The sequence below is a fragment of the Daktulosphaira vitifoliae genome, unplaced genomic scaffold (assembly GCF_025091365.1).
Source record: "Daktulosphaira vitifoliae isolate Bord-2020 unplaced genomic scaffold, ASM2509136v1 Scaffold_4, whole genome shotgun sequence".
Taxonomy (NCBI): Eukaryota; Metazoa; Arthropoda; class Insecta; order Hemiptera; family Phylloxeridae; genus Daktulosphaira; species Daktulosphaira vitifoliae.
The window spans coordinates 9,150,034-9,172,192 of NW_026099575.1; the positions used below are offsets into that span (position 1 = coordinate 9,150,034).

The window sequence follows — 22,159 nt, forward strand, 5'->3', positions numbered from 1 at the left end:
ATATTTTATGTGCTTTTATTGTGAATATATTTTTTAATAACTGATTAAAGATAAGAATGCAAGTCTGAATTTAAAAAATCTGACATATAGCTTCTTTAATTATTGATAATGTTGTAGAGGAAATTATTTCCTCTAATTTAATAAAGGACTTTTTAATTTTGTAAAATTATTTATTTATATTATTGCAATATATCTCATTTATATGTTAAAAATATTTATTAAATACTACATTTTAAATACCTAATTTTTGTTATAATCGTAAAAATATACTAAATATTAGAATTAATAGAAATTTTAATGAAATTTGTTGAAAGTTATGATAAACAATCAATCATTTTTATAATTTAAATTTTCAATGAATTAATCCTGATATTTGTATAGAATAAAATAATACAATCATTAATTGTGTTTCTTTAACGTTTGAGAACTAAATTAAAGTTATGACATGATTACTGATGACAGTATNAATTAAAGTTATGACATGATTACTGATGACAGTATCATCAGCAAAACATATTTGGCCTCAAATTAAATATTAAGTAAATTATTTATATATAAAATAAATAATATAGGCCTTAGAACAGTTTCAGGGACACTATGATCAATAATTAAAGAAGTACTGTTACTATCATTAATACATAGTGTATTATTAACTTATTGGAACTCTTTGGTTAATTTACAATTGAAAATGTATTAACTAATTAACGTACAAAATAATTTAATAAAATTATATGATAACAATGTTTAATAAGTGTCGAACAGCTTTATTTGATTTAAACAGATAAGCGAACAAAAAAATTTAACAATACAGCAAAAAAAAAAAAATGAAAATGTAACTACAAGCAAATATATAAATAATAAACAAAGCAATAAGATGATTAGTTATGAAAATACAAATAGTTCATAACAAAGGTAATGAAAAAAATATATATAATATAAAAAGACATCATTACAGCCCGTAATCTTCTGTTAACAGCGTTAAGGAATATATACATTGACTGTCGAATGCAAATGAATAGGAGTTATAAGGTAGTATAGTAATTTATAATCAAATCAGTTTCACCACCGTACTCGGTCCAATAGTTTTTATTGCTTCTACGTTAGCAAAAATAGTAGTCAGCATTTCATTTGGCGGAGGTGTTACGACGATTTCAATTAATAATGACTCTCCTTCAAATTGCTTTGGCATTTCTTAGACATCTTTTCGGTTAAACAACATCGTTTGTTCTATGTCAATCAAGTAAATTTTTTACATACCATCGTTCGTCTCGTCCATAATTTTCCCACGGTACCATTCAGCGCCAAAAAATATCAAGCACATGTCGTACTTTTCAACTTTCTGGATGCATCTCAAGTTATTTTCCATTTCGCGTAGTTTATCGCACAAGGTGATAACAGAATTTCTACTCTCCACAGAGTGTACAAGATAACACGTCTTCGTACGTTTTTGAACTATCATTATCTGTGGAAATATTATAGTAATAAATGATTGTATTTATGATAATTATAAATAACTAACTTTTTGCGTCTCGCCTAGTTTTAATGTTGATTTCTTAGTACATAGGTCTTTTGTTGTATAGGTCTCAGTGCTGAGATTTCGTTCTTTGCAGTATTTTACTTTAACTTCATATGGGTTCATATCTGTGTTCTCTGTGCCATACTGTTTAGGCTGCGTTTCTTTCGGAGTAACGGTGTTCTTGTACTGGTTAAGTCGGTCTTGAGCTGAATAAAGTTTGTTGTCGTTAGATAAGAATTTCGTGTTCATATTGAAAAATCGACCGAAAAACGCAGTTATCGAATCATGTCTTTCGTCGATATAATTGTGTTGAATTTTCATGTTGAGATCGAATAATTTTCCAAATTGTATTAACTAGAAAATTAATTATTCAACATTAACTACAACTGCGGTTTACCTATAGAAAATGGAATAATTTACCTCGTTACGACCTGTAGTTTTAGGTATGTGCAGTGCTACGTTGGGTGCAATACTTCTCAGCAGGTCGAAGAGTTTTCTACCGCCTCCTTCGTAGTCTTTACACATATGCTTCTCGAGACTGTAAACTTCGTGTTTCTTATACGATGGGCCGCCCAATGGGGGAGACGTCACTATGACTTGTGGCTTATATTTTTTCAAAGTTTCCTCAATTTCGAAGAAGTCTCCCTGTATAAATGTAATTTTCTCCCTGACTTCATAAATCTCGGCGTTTCTTTTGTCGAATTCTAATTTATTAGCATCGATATCCACTGCGATTACATGTTTGTATCTCTTGGCCAATTGGATGACGTTTCCCCCAGCACCACAAAACGGATCCATAGCGACGTCTAGACCAGGGAATCTCAACGCTATATGTTTGCTTAAAATCTCGGGACAAACGGAGTAAAATGATTCTGAAAAAAAAAATGCTATCGTTAATAGTAAAATACTAAATTTTGCTTAAATAATTAATTTATTACCATAGTCCATCATGATTCCTTGGTCGAATTTAGAGAACAATAAGTACCTTTTATTCCATAAATGTTTTTTAATATCATGTGTACGAGTTCTAGTAGTGGTTTTTTTGTTATTATTTTCACATCGTAAAGTTCTATTTTCTTTAGTTTTTTCCAGGTCTTCTGATGTTTCAATAATTTTTGTTAATTTCTTAAGCGGTTTTCTATTAAAGTTGTTCGGATTATTTATTAAAGTGTTGTTTTCTTGAGTTGACGTGTAAATATTTCCCGACAATATTTTTAACGGTTGAGTTGAAAGATTGTTTTTTGACTGTGATATGTTTGTGTTAAAGGAATTATTAGCTAATACGGAAGTGTTTTGAGGTGAATTACGTGTATTATTGGTGTTAAATTGTTGTCTATTTTCGAGTTGTTTGAATTTATTTGACTCTTGTTCGTCAATTTTACGATATTTCATAAGTCTATCCTGGGCCGTATACGGCTTTACATTGCTCACTGGATAACGTTCGGCGTCATTGTTCGGCTTAAGTCCAGGTTTATACGCATTCTTCCATGTATAATTCTTTTCATATCTATTGCTGACGTCTTTGGGTTTCAAATTTTCAGCATTCCAAATCTGAGTGTTTAGACTATTTTTAGATGTTGAATATGTCAATACGAGTTAAAAGGTCTTGTTTACTTTTTATTTAAGCCAATTAATATAACAAAATATTTTTATGATTGGCTAACAATTATAAAATTTGTTTAATAAAATGACTCATTTCGGTCACTAAGAAACTAAGAAATAAATAAAAACATTTTGTTATATTAATTGGCTTAAATAAAAGATAAACAAGACTTTTTGGCCAACAATTATTAAATTTGTTTAATAAAATAACTCATTTCGGTCACTAAGAAACTAAGATATAAATAAAAATATTTTGTTATATTAAATTGGCTTAAATAAAAAGTAAACAAGACTTTTTGGCCAACGACAAATAACGTTGCTAAAATAATTTTTTTCAATATATATATAACTGGAAATAATATAAATTAATTATTGGCTGAAAGCAATCTATTATGGTGATCGTAAAATAACATATTTATTTTTGAAATAATGAAAATATGTTTAGCAACGTTATTTGTTGTTGGCCAAAAAAAACGGAAAAAAATTAGTATAAAAGTGCTAGTAAACTGAAAATGCATTGGGACTTTTAGTCTAACCAGCGAACGAAGAACATAGAAGCTCTTGTGGAAGTTGAGTTGAATTTATAGATGGGAATAATTTATTGGGAAATGATTGCATTTGTTAATAAATTTTAAAATGTTTGAATGACGTGATTCTTAAATATATACCGACGTATTAAATCGGAAAAAGTACATTTCCATTATGGTTTAGCGCTGAACTTAGAAGTAATATTAAACAAAAAATATTGCTCACAAAAACTTTAAATTATCAAATTGTTCAAATAATTATGATGTATCTTCTAATTTAAGAGCCAAATGTCAACGTACGACTAAAATTTGCTATAGTCATCATAATATGAAATTATCTGAAAATCAATTAAGAATTAATCCACGAATTTTCAAGGGTTTATTAATGAAAGGGGATATTAAAACGAATTACCTGACTTTATGCATCTTTACTATAAAAAAGTTGTCCCAAACTTATCAAATACTAGATTATTCAGTCAAAAAAGCAAGATTACAAATTGAAATAATTAATGATAGTAACAGTACTTCTTTAATTATTTATCATAGTGACCCTTAAACTGTTCTAAGGCCTATATAATTTATTTTATATATAACTAATTTACTTAATATTAAATATTAATTAAATTTTAATTTGAGGCCAAATATGTTTTTTTGATGACACTGTCTTCAGTAATAATGTCATGACTTTAATTTAGTTCTCAAATGTTAAATGTACACAATGAATGGTTTCATTATTTTGTTCTATATAAATATCAGGATTAATTCATTGAAAATTTAAATTATAAAAATGATTGATTGTTTATCATAACTTTTAACAAATTTCATTAAAATTTTTATTAATTCTATTAATTAATTATTAAATTGCCCACATATTCCTTGAAGTTTAACGCGATACTCTTCGGGCTGTTCAAGATTTTTGTCATTTTCTTTGGTAACTGTTAAATTTTGCATGTAGTCATAATACCTTATGACAATCCGATCTCCTATCTCCAAAGGTGCCATATTTATTTTCAATAATATAGCAAATGAATTTGACGGCTGTTTTCGGAAATAGACTTGCGAATGTCGCGTTGATTTCAAGATTTTTGAATTTTGATTTCGACGCGACTGAGACTAATAGACTAGTTTGGCTTTCACAAGAGCTTCTATGTTCTTCGTTCGCTGGTTAGACTAAAAGTCCCAATGCATTTTCAGTTTACTAGATCTTTTATACTAATTTTTTAACGATATTTTGGTCAACCACAAATAACGTTCCTAAAACAAATTTTCATTATTTCAAAAATAAATATGTTATTTAACGATCACCATGATNGATATTTTGGTCAACCACAAATAACGTTCCTAAAACAAATTTTCATTATTTCAAAAATAAATATGTTATTTAACGATCACCATCTATCAAGATTATTTTCAGCCAATATTTAAATTATATTTTTTCCAGTTATACAAAATGAAAAAAATTGATTTAGTAACGTTATTTTGTCGTTGGCCAAAAAGTCTTGTTTATTTTTTATTTAAGCCAATTAATATAACAAAATATTTTGAATGATTAGCTAACATTTATTAAATTTGTTTAATAAAGTAACTCATTTCGGTCACTAAGTTACAATTACTTTTTATTCTCATGTTTATTATCATTATAATAAATTGTTTTCAGTCAATATTTAAATTATATTTTTTCCAGTTATATAAAATGAAAAAATTGATTTAGTAACATAATTTTGTCGTTGGCCAAAAAGTCTTGTTTACTTTTTATTTAAGCCAATTAATATAACAAAATATTTTTAATGATTGGCTAACATTTATTAAATTTGTTTATTAAAATAACTCATTTCGGTCACTAAATTACAATTGCTTTTTATTCTGGCGTATACATGTACAGAGGGATCGATTAACTATGTTTTACAAATTATCTAAGAAAATATAAGAATAATTTTTTTTTCTTTATGAAATATTGTTTCTATCTTGGTCTGCTCAGTGAGTAAAATTATATTTTTTTGATCATTCCTAATGCTTTAAATCAGTATCAAAATTTAATTTTCAAATGGTAATCCTAGTTTTTTCATATTATCAGATTAAATTTAGTTTTAAAATAATTTTTTGTAAAAATTTATTCTATTTTATTCAATTATCAGGGAGCTATAATTTATTTTATTACTCACGTCAAAGAAGAGCAAGCGTTTCTAAGTTTTTCCCGTTGCAGTTAAATACATCGGTAGTTCTTAATAGTACACTAAACATTAATGTTACTGAATTTACCTAACTACTGTTTTATTTGTTAAATCCCCCGAACTTTAAATATTAATATCTTTCAAATTTATTAAAATTGATTTTTTTTTTTTTTGAGAATATTTGAAAAACTAAATTTGATTTGAGGGTTAAGGGATAAAGATAGAATCTTTATTTTTCCTGTCAACTAGTTCAACAAAGATTTACAGCAAATAAAATAATTACATATATGATAACACCAATATTATAAGAAAATTCGCGAGGAATAGTTAGTCAATCACCTGTATAATTCGAAAAAATGTAATTTAAATATTGGCTGAATACAATCTATTATGGTGATCATAAACATGAGGATAAAAAGCAATTGTAATTTAGTGATTGAAATAAGTTATTTTATTAAACACATTTAATAATTGTTAGCTAATCAATAAAAATATTTTGTTATATTAATTGGCTTAAATAAAAAGTAAACAAGACTTTTTGGCCAACGACAAAATAATGTTACTAAATCAATTTTATAATAATAAAATAATCAACATTTACTACGATTGTGGTTTACCTATAGAAATTGGATTAATTTACCTCGTTTCGACCTGTAGTTTTAGGTATGTGCAGTGCTACGTTGGGAGCAATACTTCTCAGCAGGCCTGAAAGTGAAGACTTGAATTTATTCTGAGTTTAAATTTATTCAGCTTCAATTGCCTTCACATACTAAAATTTGAAGGTTTCCATTTCGCGATTCCGTTTGTAGTTCCGAATGTGTTAATCAGCCCCCTGATACGTTGCCGCCGTATAATTTAGAAATGCGATTAATGGAAGATCCAATGTTATATGCCGAGTACTGCGCATTCATAGCTGAATATGCCAATCTGGGTCATATGAGTGGCTGGTCACTCAACCTGGTTATTATTACATACCGCATCATGCCGTAGTAAAACGCGATGGCGTAAATGTCGAAAAAGTACGTGTGGTGTTTGACGCAAGTGCCACCACATCAACCGGATATTCCTTGAATAACGTATTATTAACTGTCATACACTTCAAAACGATATATTCGACATTATTCAAAAGAATAGGCTTAAGCGTTGTGTGTTAACCGCTGATATTACAAAAATGTATCGCCAGGTATTAGTCCGAGACGCAGACTTCCATGGTATCAGCATATTTTGTGGCAAGACTCAGTCGAGTCCGAGATTATTGAATATGAGTTATGCACAGTTACGTATGGTGTTACGTCAGCTTCTTACCTCACCCTAAAATGCTTCTATGAGTTAGACGCTAAAAATGGGTCTGGGTTTTCTGCTGCAAAAAGTGTATTGACTAAATCCACGCACTTCGACGATATTATGATCGGCGCTGACACGTTGATGAATTATTAAGAATTCAGAACGATTTGACTGGATTATTAAAGACGTGTGGCTGCTGTCTAAAAAAGTGGACAAGTAATTCGCCTCAAGTACTACGGCAAGTAAATTGTGCTGATCGCTTTGTCAGTGTCATTGAATATGTATGTATTATGATTATAAAGGTTTGCTATTGCTGCTAATTCATCGTCAGTGAATCAATCATTAGGTAGATCAGGAAGTTCTAAAATTTCTAAAAGTTCTAAAATAGATAAGTATATTCGGGTTTATTAGGCACATCGTTATTTATTTCAACAGTATTATTCAAAGTCAGACTTTATGCAACTCCATTACTTTGGCTTTCTAAAATTATTCTGCAACAACAATAATATACCATATAGAGATGAGAAGTAAGCTTTAATTAGATATATGTTTAAAATACTCAGTATTTCCGGAATATTTTCAAAAGTTAAGTTGAAAAACTACGTGTTTACTCGTATTTTTAAAAATTTTATTTTTATATATTTTTAAGAGTCAGATTTACAAAAAAAATATACTAAATAATAGGTAAAGACACGAAGCATTTATAAAAAAAAAATTATATTGATTGGGTAATTTTTTTGGAGGTTTCCCCCATTTACGGGGAACGAGGGTATATTTTTCAATTTTTGAGGGTAATGTCTTAGACTAGATACAATTTGTGATCTTTTGACGAATCATTGAAAGAAATCGGTTCGATGAGAGCTGAGAAAAAGTGATAATAGACACTCAAAAAAAAAAAAAAACACATCTTAGTAAAACCAATACCTTGTCAGCTTCCCATCAGTTAACTAATTGAAGTTGCAATTTTAATTGTAAACTTTTAAATCTAATTAATGAATAAAGTTAATTGTCGATCTATAATATTTACATATTCAAAGTTGTGAAAAAAGGAATTAAAAAAAAAAACTTATAATGTTATGCTAAAAATTTAAATGCAATTTAATAATAAAGTTAAATTTTGAACATTTTATTTAATTCAAAATATGTATTCCCATTTGAAAAACAAAGTTGACACCCATACAAGTCTTACGCATTTACATTAAATACTAATCTGCGAAATACAAGTTAAAATGATAATAGTTCTATCATTTTAGCCTAATTTCTATAATTGAATTTCAAATTTCAAATAGCAGATACTAGATTTTTTTCATAATTCTGTTCGTTTCTAGTTGCTAATGATAATCAACAATATTTTATAATAATGATTACGAAAAGTGATATTTTATATATTTATAATTAATACAATTAGTCCTAAATAAAAATTCTGTACTCTCACATTTACTAAGCCAATATATTGCAAAACAAATTATAAATTATATTTTATGTGCAAAAATTTCATAATTCTCAGATTTCTTTTATTACTGTTAAAATAGATAACATCTTAATTTAACAAATGTTTATTTTGTATATTACAATAATAAACAGATTCCATTTTTGGGAAAGGCTCCTGTGGCCTGGTAAAGGGTTAAATTTATGAAAATAATATACCAAATGATAAGTAAGGACATCAAGCATCTATAAAAAAAAAATTATATTGATATGTTCATTTTTGAAAAAGTTATGGCAGTTTTAATTAAAAAAATTGAAAAAATTAGCGATTTTTAAATATGTAATTTTTTTGGAGGTTTCCTCCATTTAAGGGGAACGAGGGAAATTTTTTTAATTTTAGAGGGTAATGTCTTCGACTAGATACGATTTGTGATCTTTTGGCGTATCATTGAAAGAAATCGGTTCGGTGAGAGCTGAGAAAAAGTGGTAACAGACACAAGAAAAAAAAACATTATACTAAAATTAATTCCTTCTCAGATCCTTCGCATCAAAGCTAAAAAAAATTATTTATATAGCAACTAAATATTTTATAACAATTTCTTAACAACTCATCAAACTGAATTTCCTTCTTTATTTTCCTCTGACGAATATTCATTGAATAAAATTGTTTATTTAATGCAAAACTTTGACTGTTTATAAATTAGTTGATTAAACTTGACTGTGAATAATTGTTTTTGTCGAGAAACATAATTGCAGTACCCTTAACAATTTTGACTATAAAATCGTATACAACACAACCGTAATGTGTAACAGTCCAATTCAGCTGTTCTAATATTAATAGCTGTAAGTGTTATATGCACATAGTCGACATTAAAATGTCCAAAAAGAGACTGTAATTTATTCAACACTTGAAATCGACAAAAAATTATTTCTATGTGCAAATTAATTGAAATAATATATACGGCTTTATGTAGTATTTATTTTTAAATAAAACAATTTGTACAAAAGTTATTAAAATAATAAATATAGATACTAATAGAGTTTAAATATTATATAGTTTTGCAGTGGCGTATCTAATTTTAGGGTTTAGGTGGCAGTTCGGCTTCTGACACTAACCATAGTAAGTTTTAATACTCATGATCGAAAATCATATAATAAAGTTGTAGATACAAATTATTTGTAATTGGTTATTTATGTGATTGATAAAAAAAACATTACAAATGATTATTTATATTCATCTAATATAATGAAAAATATCCTTAAGCAAAAATATTGCATTATTAGGCAGTAGAAAATTCCCCTACTTGCCCCTCCATAAATACGCCACTGCAGTTAGTACATAATGGAAAAAAAGGAAGCAGTAAGAATAGTTTTTAACAGATATGGACTATTAATCCAACGTTAAATGAGCAGCGTTATTAAAATTAATATTTCATTCTTCAGTATATTAATTTTCTGAGAAATAATTTAAATAGATAGATTGTAGAAAGAATATTTGTACATCATGAAGTTTTAGAAAGATTTGAAAAGCTATTTTATCTAATGTTTTACAACGAGTTCCTGGGAAAGTGACTAATTACTTAAAATTCTCATATAATATATCAAAAAGCGTAAAGATTTCAAAGTAAATAACGAGTAGTTTATCGTACCAAATGTATCTTTTATATTAATCAAATGCACAAAATTACACTGAATATCTATGATTTATAATTCATTCATTACATTAAATACACATATTTAACCTGAAGTGGCATTTCGTTAATTTAATATGTTCAGATATATGTATCTTGTTAATCATGTTTAACATACTCTCTAAAAGCTATTGCTTGTACCAGAGAAGACGAGAAAAACTACATAGCTTAACGCAACGGATTAAAAAACCCAGTACCTACGCACCGAAGTTTCAAGCGTTACCGAATGACCTAGGTAGACCGCCTATAATTATAATTTGAAATTTATTTTCTATAATTTTTCACCAAAAACTCTTTTTAATAAGGCTGTTTTATTCAAACCTTAACTAACACGGTACAATTACTAAGCAAAATTGATTAAGGTATAGAAACGCAGAAAAATCAAGTCTTTCTAACTTGGTTAAAAAGAGGTTTCACGTGAAAAATATAATATGTTTCTCATAATATTTTTTCCTTATCTTTTTCTAATTATTATTTTTCCAAATTTTTCATTTTTCTAACTAAAAATTTTTAATTTCATCTTAATCAATTTTATATTTCATATTAATAATTTTAACGCTCGTGATATAGAATATTTTATTATTTTCTTCGTGAATTTTATTAATAAATTACTATAGTAAGAAATATATACAGATGTATACTTAAACATAAATAGCTTACACTAATTAAACTAAAATATATATATATATATAAATACATTTGTGTAAATGAAAATATTTTTGAAGTATTATAAATCATACAGGGGCGTGAGTGTTAATAGAAATAATGAATTTTATTTTCTTAATTATAGAATATTATATTCAAAAATATTGTGTCGATGTTTGCTCTATTTCTATTTAGTCAAATTGTCTGTTAATCATGTATTTAAAATGACAGTTATTTATGTTAACATTGTACAATTTTTCTTTCGTAAATATTTATAAAAGTCAGATTTATAAAAAAAATATACCAAATGATAAGTAATGACATCATGCATCTATAAAAAAAGAATTATATTCGTATGTTCATTTTTGAAAAAGTTACGGCAGTTTTTAGTAAAAAAAAATTGAAAAAATTTCGAAAATAAGTGATTTTTAAATTTGTAATTTTTTTGGAGGTTTCCCCCATTTACGGGTAACGAGAGAAATTTTTTCAATTTTGAAGGGTAATGTCTTCGACTAGATACGATTTGTGATCTTTTGACGTATCTTTGAAAGAAATCCGTTCGGTGAGAGCTGAGAAAAAGTGGTAACAGACACACAAAAAAAAAAAAATAAATAAATAAACACATCATAGTAAAACCAATACTTTCTCAGCTTCGCATCGAAGCTAAAATAGAAAAGTCCTAATATTGTATTTGATGTTTGTTGAGTCATTTATAGTTGATGCACACCAAAACCTCATGACAGTTGTCACATATCCATATTGTTAGGGGCTTGTTTAATAGTTGAGGATCTTGGTCAAAACCAAGAATCGGAAGCTACCCGACGTCTGCCCAAATATCGTCCCTATCTCCTTAAATGAGTTTTAATTGCCTGAAGGAGACACAGGCAATCGTGTACCTTAGTTACAGGGGATAGATTATTAAATAAAATTAGACTATTGTTTTATGTCAACGACAAAGTAAAGTTATATTTTAGATGTTTAGTAAATATAAGTTATATGTAATGTACAATACGTCTGACCTGAATCCTAGTACAGTTGGTTAGTAGGTATTTCCAAATGAGACGGAGTTGGTTGGCTATGATGACAATTGGCGATAGACGGGTTGTTGAATAAAACAAGTTAAATTATAAATAATATAAATAAAATAAAAGTAATAGTATTGAAAACTATGTCTATAACGGCCACTCAAACACAACTGCCCTTTGTTAGTTCGACGTCAGTAGCTCCGGGCTACAGACGAGTAGAATTGTAACATCAGCATCTCCCTCTATGCTAATTAATATGTATTACGAATTCAATAAATAGAAATAAAACGTGTGTAATATAAGTGGTAAGAACACAGTAATAAATGTTCTTACAATATTGATTAGGGATGATGTTAAATAAGGCCGTTGGCCGTACCTTATAAACTAGGGGGAGTTGATTTTTGAAAGAAATGAACATACAAAAATACACAAGTCCATTGAAGATGGAACACGCAAAAAACCGAACGGTCAAAAAACTTCGTCTTCAAGAAGATAGGTTATTGGTATAGTATTGCATACCTTTGCTATTGTAAATATTTCAAAAGACCAATTACTCAATTAGCCTTTTTCAAATACGGTCTTGTTCGAATTGACCCGTACATAATCACCTCTACGAAATTTACTTTTTTGTTTCGTTTTATGTACAGTACTGTGTAATCATTGCCGAGGGATTGTTATCGGCATACGTAGGAGTCATCTTTATGACTCTACTGCCCATGAATATTTTGTAAAACAATCAATTACAAACAAAATATATTTATAGCTTTTATTTTGTCTATGATATGGTATAAATTCGGCTAAATCGATCTGAAATAAATCGTCACGACTTTTAAGTACAACACTACGTCTATCGTAATGTATGCGTCAAGGTCTATGTATTTCTTCCGTAATTTGTCTTTTAAACATTTGGTATTTTTTTGATTATACCCGCCTCGTATAATTCTTCATAAATTAATATAATTTCATGACTATGTGCATTATTGCTTGCTGCTTGAGAAGCCAATAGTAATCTAAGACGGTCGCAGAGTTCGTCTGCGTTATTCCAATATTTATAGTTATTCGATATATTTAATGACACAAGGTCTCTGCCTTCGACAAACAATTTACTATTAACTTCTTTATACTTGTAGTCATTTGTTTTCTTAATTTTTAATTTATTCGTTGTTAATTGCGCAGGAGTATGATGTCTATAGATATCCAAGTCATTTTTATCGTAAGCGTTAGGCAGTTTTGAAAATATTAACTGTATTAAACCGTGGTCAATTGATATTTATTATTTTCTATGACCAGCTGAGCTGTTTTATAATTAATCTGTACAATTTTATCATCAAATTTTATTAAATCCCCGTGTTTTTTCGGTGCATACGCTTTGTCCCCATCATCATGAGCTAGCCAAGCCTCAACCGAGTCCATCATAGAAAATATCTGGTTTTCAGAATATCCACTAGAATTAGTGTTTTCAACATTATAGCTTTGTTTATACAGCTAAGTTACCATAGAATTATTTTGATCGCTTTTATAATTGTTATCGTCAAAGACATCATGGTTTTGTTCATATTTTAAATACTCATTATTATTATCAAATTTATTAGTAAAATTTGAAATATGCAATGTTTTTTTCTTTTTGAAGTGTTGTCAGCTCATTTAAACGTTCAATAATGGGCTTTAATGTACGTTTCATGTAAATCTCATTAGCAGCATCATCGTTTTGCAATGATTAGAATTTTTGTTTAANGCATCATCGTTTTGCAATGATTAGAATTTTCGTTTAATATTTTGCTTGGTCTCGGCTAATTGTCTTAATATTTCGTTATTAGATTCACCGTCCATTGTTAATCGATTACTGACAAAATCCCGTTATTACACTTTATATTATTGCGAAAGTATCGAAACATTTACCTGACTTAATTTCGTGGATGAACTTTGCTAATTACTAAAAAACTAAATTTACTATCGTACCAACATGAATGAAAAAATTCACCAAACTGGTTAAGTGTCATTGTTCAAGTGGTTAACCCCCTGAACAATTATTAAAATATGTTAAATAAAATAAGTCAATGTTATTATGCCTGCCTCGTGTAAAATAGGTTCTTATTATTTCTTGAGATTCGGTTATTACGTCGTCTAATATAAAAACTGAATTTGGTAATGCGTCCTCAGGGCTAATTACAGTGTCGTTTTCATGAAACATTAATATTTGCATTCCTGGTATACTTTCTATTATTTTCTTAAGCATTTGATATTTTGGTTGGTCTAGAGCTTTTGAATATATGTAAATATTTTTTAATTTCACACCGTTTCAGCGACTAGTAAAGAAAATAAAACATTAGTTTTACCACAGCCCGACAACCCCGCAATAATCGCTCTAACAGAGTTTGGAAATAAAGCACTGTGTCGGGCAGATTTACTGTCATTATTTTCAATATCTGTGTATATTTGATCTTAAACCAGATTTAAATACCGGATATATGTAACTAGTCTTCCAAATAGTTGGAAAAATACCTGATGGTAAAGATAATGAAAATAGAAAATGAATTTGATATGTTAGGGAGTAGCAACAATTCCTAAAAAAAATCTCAGGGACTAGATCACGACCAGCCATTGTATTTACATGTAATTTTATAAGACCACCAAAGACTTCAGACCTTGTGACTATATATTTGCTTAGATGGATATTATCTGACACTATGCTATTTAAAGAACCATTTACATTTTTATTAGGAGATGAATAAACTGATTCAAAATATCTACCAAACATATTAACTATATCATTTAGGTTATCAGAGTGTGTATTATCTAAATCTAATGTAGTTGGTAAGCGATTTATCTTTTTGAAATTTTTTATTGTTGTAAAACAAAAATATAGTATAAGAAGAGGATAAGGTATGATGGAAGGAAATGTTATAGGAGTATCGCAAAATAAGAATTATCCTTTTTCTCGGGGTGTGTTGTTCGAGGGTCACTTGCTATCTTAAATAGGTGCACAATAAATTGGAATGTTCTTACCTTAATTATATAATCCTCACTGATGCAATAATTTACTCGTGGAGTAATGAAGAAAGTATGAATTATAATAACCAATTTGTATAAAAAAATATCTTCGATTATTTTATTATCAAAAACACATAATACAATAATAGTAAAAGAAAAACAAACAAAACTAAAAAAAAATACAAAATTGGTTTAAAAGGCGAAAGAGAGCCGGACGATGATCACGACGTGTTCGTATGTCGGTTGGATTGGAACACAGGCAGTGTCAGTCGAGCCCATGGAGTCCTTTGGTGTCCTTCCAAAGTCCCCTTCCAGACACGTACATGACCATCGGCCTTACATTTATTTAGATTCTTTTGTTGCTATTTTGCTGACATTGTAGAAGGATTTTGTAAAACTACGGGGTTATACATGTTGGGAAGGAACGGATGTGTGTGCATGGCGTGATTGTGTGAGTTGTGTGTGTATCTGCAGTCAGTGATAGAAAGTGTTGATTGTGTTTTGTAATTTATTGGTGTGTGGGTAGAAGATGAAAGAATAACAGATAAAAATTTTGTTCGGTTGTGTGAAAGGCCTATTACAACATTATACATGACCAAAAGTATTTAGGATTAGGTACTAGACTATTTTGTATATTGTTCAAATAGTTTGAGTAACAACGTTTTGTAAGAGCTTTACATACAGCTCTCGTTTCTGAAAACTTATTATAAAGCTCTGGTAAATTTTTACGTTTATATTTTTTACGTAATTTATTTTTTTTGTGAATATGGGATATTAATTCTTTAAAAAACCAATGTGGGAAATTTGATTTACGAGGAAAAACTTTAGGAACAACTTTATCAATGACTTGGAAAATTAATTAATAGAATCTATCTAGTGCCCAATTGATGTCACTACATTCATATAAATATGATCAATTTAAGTTATTTAACATAATTGATAAAAGTTCATAATTAGCTCTCTTAAAATTATATTTTTTATCATTATTAATAGACTGTTTAGGATTTATAGAAATATCAGAGTAAATATTTAGTGCTGGGTGATGTTTATCTAAGGAAGCTAAATTGTCTTCTGATTTATTAACACTAGTAGAGTTATTTGTTACAAATATTAAATCTAATGATTTGCCAAACTCATTTACTATCATGTTTACTTGGTAAAAATTTAAACTAGAAAAATGCTCAAAAATAATATCTGCACTAAGTGTATGAACACCTAAATATAACATACCCAAATCGTCGTTAGTAAACTTTACATTTGGTAGATTATAATCCCCTGCTAAAATAAACGGCGTACTGTTATCGAATAATGAATATAGATAGTTAATAGTTTCAACATTTGTCATATAAATAGTAAATGGGCTTGCAGGTGGTATAAAACATGTACCTAATATAATTTTTATGTTACCATTTGCGATTACAGAGACAAATAATTGCTCTACGCTAGAAATAGGCGTTAGAACCTCTTTAGCACTGTAGCACTATTAATGAATAATGTTAAAATAATAAAATAATGTTTAAGCTATTAATTAATGAAGAAAATAATTTTAAAATTTGATTAAAAGAGTTATATTGCACAAGTGTAATTTAGTAATTACTGTAGTATCACATTTTAATACATGTAATAATTAATACTTATATTTAATAAAATATATCACCAAATCAGTGTTCCCCGGGAATAAGATAAATAATAAAATAATACCCTTACACAAGATTTAACCACCCTCTTACGCATTTCATAAAACGCCCACGTAAAAGATTTTATCACATTAACCAATCAAAAAATACAGCAAAAAATATTTCAAGAATCTCACCAGAGATCGCTAAACCAGTTTTGCGGGCTATAAAAAGGCCATTTTCCCCAAATTCGGGGCTTCTCTTACGGTGGTTCTTTTACGGCGTGATTCTTTCACGGTTTCTGAACATCCCTCTAGCTGACACTGGGACGCCTTGCCATTCTATCTCTGCATCTCTACCGCTCTATGGAACTCTGGAACTCTCATCCAAGATACACAAAGTGAATGTGCGTGAGTGTATGTTTCATTCTTAGTTACAATTCTATATAAAATCTGTACTATTTTAGCTTCGATGCGAAGCGGAGAAGGTATTAATTTTACTATGATGTGTTTTTTTTATTTTTTTTTTTATGTCTGTTGCCACTTTTTCTCAGCTCTCACTGGACCGATTTCTTTCAAAAATACGTCAAAAGATCACAAATCGTATCTAGTTGAAGACATTACCCTTAAAAATTAAAAAAAATTCTCTATATCCCCGCAAATGGGAGAAATATCCAAAAAAATTACAAATATAAAAATCGCTAATTTTGAAAGTTTTTCACTTTTTTTTCTTAAAACTTCCATAACTTTTGAAAAATCAACAAATTAATATAATTTTTTTTTATACTAAAACCTTAGATATTTACCTTTCATTTGATATCATTTTTTTGAAAATCTATCACTTAACCTGCTCATTGGGGGGTATTAAAAATAGCAACTTTTTTACAAAAAATAACTTTTTCAACTTAATTTTTGAAAATGTTCCGGAAATATTGCGTCCTTTAAACATATATCAAATTAAAGCTTATTTTATGTACTATAAAATGAAAAAAAAAATTTGTCCCGACGACCTATCTTCTATGCACAAATGGCTACCATATTCAAAAATATGCTATTTTAACAAATTTTTTTTTAAATTAAACAACACTATCTACAGATTTGCATCGAAGCGTTTTTTATGATAGTGATTTTAATCACTGTCAGATATCATCTATACTGGACTCAACTATGCCACGACCTCACTGTGCCGCCACCTCACTGTGCTGGGTTTTTTTTTTATCCTTTTTCGTAATTACTGAAAATATTATACATCTTATTTTCGGTCGAATACTTTTGGTGATATAAATATTCTAACACATATAAAACATAGGCATTTATTTATTTCTTTTTATCTACATTTATATATATAAACATACTAAAAGGTTACATGACTAAATTGCATTGCGTTCTATTACTTATTGAAGCGCCACATCCTGGCTGGACAGAGTACTAGCACAACAACATCATAGTTAATACTCCAATTAATTATAGGATTTCTTCAAAGTATCTCTCCATTTATCGACCAGCCAGTCTGATCTCTGCCACAGTGCGGGCAATCGGAGTGTAGGACACTAGTATAATCTATTGTGCAAAGAACTGAAATTGAGCTCGCATCTACCCTAGAGATCATTCTTTGGACGACTGAAAAGACGTAGACCACTCGGAAATAGTTTTTTTATTTGTTTTATAAATTATTAAATAATAAATATATTAGTGTAAAACACCACACACAAGGTTAAAAACTATACCACATACATATACATAAAGGTTTTACAAAAAAAACAGAGTTATAATAAACTTAGATTTCACCTTGGGTAGATTTGATATAGAATTGTACTAGAAAAGTAGTTACACGCGAGTTAATAATAACATAAACCGTATAAATATAATTGCGTACATTAATGCATATACGTATATATCAATAATTGTTACATCAACTATATCATTCATTTTAAGAGAATATCTGTCCTATTAGGATAGTCAGAGGTAAGTGAAACATTTGTTTATATAATAAATCATTTACTGAAGAACTTTTAGTAATAAACAATTAGAACAAGATAGGTCATTGAGAATAAACTAAAATACTTTTATAAAGAAATACGATACTTGTGACTCGCCAGAAATTAGTGTACGAGTTTCTGTGCAGAAGCTAGGTAGTGACCCTTCTTTGTAATTCCATTTAATTCATATACTAGACGTCTTCACGCAAGCATACATACCCCGAGATCCCTTCCTATTTTATTTTACTGTTATCATTACCCCGTATCTATAGCCACTTTTAATTTCCATTGCTGTCGATCCTTTTTACATTACGCCTGCTACGATTATTATTTCCTCATTGGCCACCTGCGTTACATTTCTTTTTTAACACCCCACCGACCCTACTTTTTTTACTTCTTTTTGTTTATTACATTACTTTTTCTTCAGACAAATGTTCATTTCCAGGAGTAAGTTCTTTAAAGTTACTTGGCCATTGAGTATGAATACTTTTCGGCCAACCAGGTCCGTTCCACCATATATTTAAGCCTTTCATTAAAATTTAGCATTTTCGACAATTAAAACACTTTCCATATGATTTAGTTCTAAATATTCATTTATAAATTTAGAATAAAAATTTTTTAGTTCGATATAAGTGTGAAAGCGACGTTCTAATGATAAAAACCGTTTTAAAGCGATATGATATGATTTACCTAGTAGAGAATGATCCTTGAATTGCAATGCTAACACAAAACGTCCTTTTTCATTTCGTTTGGTATTAATTAATAAAAAAATTTATACTATTATGTAATTATAAATTATGAATTATTATTAAGTTATTAAAATTGTATTTCGCAGATTAGAACTTAACGTAAAATTGTATTTAGCAGTGTTAGATACTTATTAATTTCTAATTTAATTTACCGCAATACCGAAAAAAAATATATATACCACATTAATTTTAGGGAAATTGAAGTCNAAAAAAAATATAAATACCACATTAATTTTAGGGAAATTGAAGTCAGTTCCCAAAAATGGAATCTATTCATTATTATAATACAAAAAAAAACATTAAATATAAATATATAAAATATAATTTCTTGTAATCGTTACTGTTAAAAATTGTTGATTATCATTAGCAAATACAAGCGAACATTATTAAAAAAAATGTAGTACCTTAGATTTAAAATTTGAAATTTAATCATATAAACTAGGCTAAAAAGATAGAACTATTATCATGAAAATTATTTTAATAGTAAATAGCATTTGAATATTTAACATAACTTTATTTGTTTTTTTTTTTTCATAATTTTTATTATGTAATTATTATAACTCGAAAATTAACTTAAACCTTTTATTAGATATTAAAATTAAATTTTAAAATGTTTGAGTTTATATACATATATAATACACGGAAAATTCAACTACAAATAGCTATTTGATTTTTTATGTTTTCTGTATAGCCAGTTGGTGTATTTAAAAAATTACCACAATATACCTTACTATCATACTTTAAGAATATCTGTTAACAAAGTCATAATTGATACTTTATCTAACTACACTTATTATCTATACTAAATAAGAGTTTTAATTCGTCTTAGAACTAGGCTCAACACGGATAGAGAACTTCCTGATGCACATTCTTATTCAAATGATTTATAATAGTGATTGTAATTGCTTTTAAATTAAAATCTAAATGAGTTCCCATTTTTTTGGAATTTACAAGCGCAACTAGAATTAATACTTTACACGGTGTTATTATTATTTTTTCACACTAAAAACTATTTTTATATAAAAACATAGATATATCCTACATTTTTTGTAAATTACCATAACCTCTAGTTGTGCCTATTCAACTAAATATACTAAATTTTTGGAATAAATTTCACTTCACTTAGACTCTAATCATAACTTATTTGGATTTTCACCCACAAAAAAATATTGAATACATAAATTATAATGTAAGACAAATTTAGTGTTTAGATAAAAAAAAAAGTGTGTAGTAATGTAATTGTTTTAAAAATTATTTGACTATGTGAATTAAAAAAAAAAATTCTGTTCTTATATTAAAGATACCTCTACAATTATCACAATTCAATAGCCTTATTATGTATAATCATTAATAGTTAAATATCTTTGAATGTATCAATTTATTTAAGATACATTGAACAAATGACTTTTCTATAGCAAATGTTAAAACTCGAACGTGCGACATATCTTTCTAAAATTGTAAGCATAGTACAGCCAGTTTTTTTTTATNTCTTTCTGAAAATGTTAGCATAGTGCAGCCAGTTTTTTTTTACATTTGCAAATTTATAGCGCGTACTAGTGACATAACTGTCTCGATATATCAAACTATGTACAGCCCGCTATTTTTATATTATAAGATTAAAGTCATCATTTGTTTTGAAAGTGTAACATAAATTAAAACAAACTTTCATATATCAATATGACATTTATAAGCAGTTCTCAAAATTATATTCATATATATATATATATATATACACACAGTATTCAGTAATTAAGGAAACAGGCCAGTTCATCAAACAATGAGAACAATAGAAACCCGTTTCCTGACTTACTGAACACCCTGTATATATATAGGTTATGATAAAAAAGAGGTATTACTAATGAAAGAACCAACTTTTTTGTTTAAAGTTCATATAGCCAAATAAAATTTTCAATTAATTAATGCACATTATTTTTTTTTATCTAAGATATCAAATCGCGTATATAATAATATGTGTATTAGATATTTTTATGTGGGGGATAAAAAGTATAATGTAGTCTAAACTGAAGTGAAATATATTGCAAAAAAAAAAAATAAATATAGTTAGTTGTATAAGCAACTATAAACTATGTGATATTGACCTTACAGAAAATGTAGGATACAATGTGTTCTTAAATAAAAATATTTTGTAGCATGAGAAAATAAAAATAACACTCATTGAAATTTTATTCTATATGTGTCTATAAAAAAGTTCCGGCCAAATAGTAAATCTGTTTAGATTTAAATTTAACGGTGATTAAAACCACTATTGTAAGTCACTCCAATGCAAATTGCAATACCGTTTATAATTTATAATATAAAGAAGAAGAAGAAAATTATTTTTATTAAAAAGTACTAAAAATCCAAATTTTCTAAATTGACTAAGAAAATGTCGAATTGTATTAAAAGTTATTTGTTTCCATGGTAATTGTAACTTTGAATAATCAAGAATACTTTACTATTATAATAATAATTATTAACCAGTAAATATGTTATAAAAATCATTGTAATTTGATAGCAAAGACAATATTATAAATTTTGGTTTCTATCATTAAATGTCTATCGCTTTTTCTATCTTTTTCAGTAACATTTTTATCATTACACAGATATAGAATTAAAAGAAAATGGTTTATACATTTATATTTACTCAACAATTTAATGTTTTATATTTAATAAACAAATAAAGTCATGTTAAAAATTTAAATGCCATTTAATATTAAAACAATACTTCATTTAAATTAATTCAAAATATTTGTTCTCATTTGAGAAGACAATGTTTTGTCTTAAAAATTATTACATAGCTAATAATTCTGGAGTACAAATATAGAATAATAAAAATACATCTTGGTTAATTATAACAGCCAAATTTAATAATTAGACATCATTCTAGCCTTAATTTTGATCTAATATTTCTTACAACTTTTCTGAATTTCAATTTA

At 27.8% G+C, this 22,159-nt stretch overlaps 1 protein-coding gene across 1 annotated transcript; it reads right to left on the bottom strand.

Annotated features, from left to right (window-relative positions):
* Positions 1–1,187: 1,187 nt before the first annotated feature.
* LOC126905246 (uncharacterized) lies at positions 1,188–7,616 on the bottom strand. The gene is made up of 6 exons (XM_050684772.1): positions 6,587–7,616; positions 6,457–6,521; positions 2,455–3,067; positions 1,937–2,388; positions 1,520–1,870; positions 1,188–1,462 (listed from the first exon to the last, which is right to left on the bottom strand). The coding sequence occupies exons 3-6, from the start codon at positions 2,906–2,908 to the stop codon at positions 1,250–1,252; spliced, it is 1,470 nt and encodes a 489-aa protein (XP_050540729.1). The 5' UTR covers positions 2,909–3,067; positions 6,457–6,521; positions 6,587–7,616; the 3' UTR covers positions 1,188–1,249.
* Positions 7,617–22,159: the final 14,543 nt, after the last annotated feature.

What these genes read in the sequence shown, in the direction of transcription:
- LOC126905246 (XM_050684772.1), bottom strand. Translation starts at nt 2,908, where the DNA reads ATGAAATATCGTAAAATTGACGAACAAGAGTCAAATAAATTCAAACAA. An exon ending in AAACTACAGGTCGTAACGAG is followed by an intron (nt 1,871 to 1,936) that starts GTAAATTATTCC and finishes TTAATTTTCTAG; the next exon opens with TTAATACAATTTGGAAAATT. An exon ending in AACTAGGCGAGACGCAAAAA is followed by an intron (nt 1,463 to 1,519) that starts GTTAGTTATTTA and finishes ATATTTCCACAG; the next exon opens with ATAATGATAGTTCAAAAACG.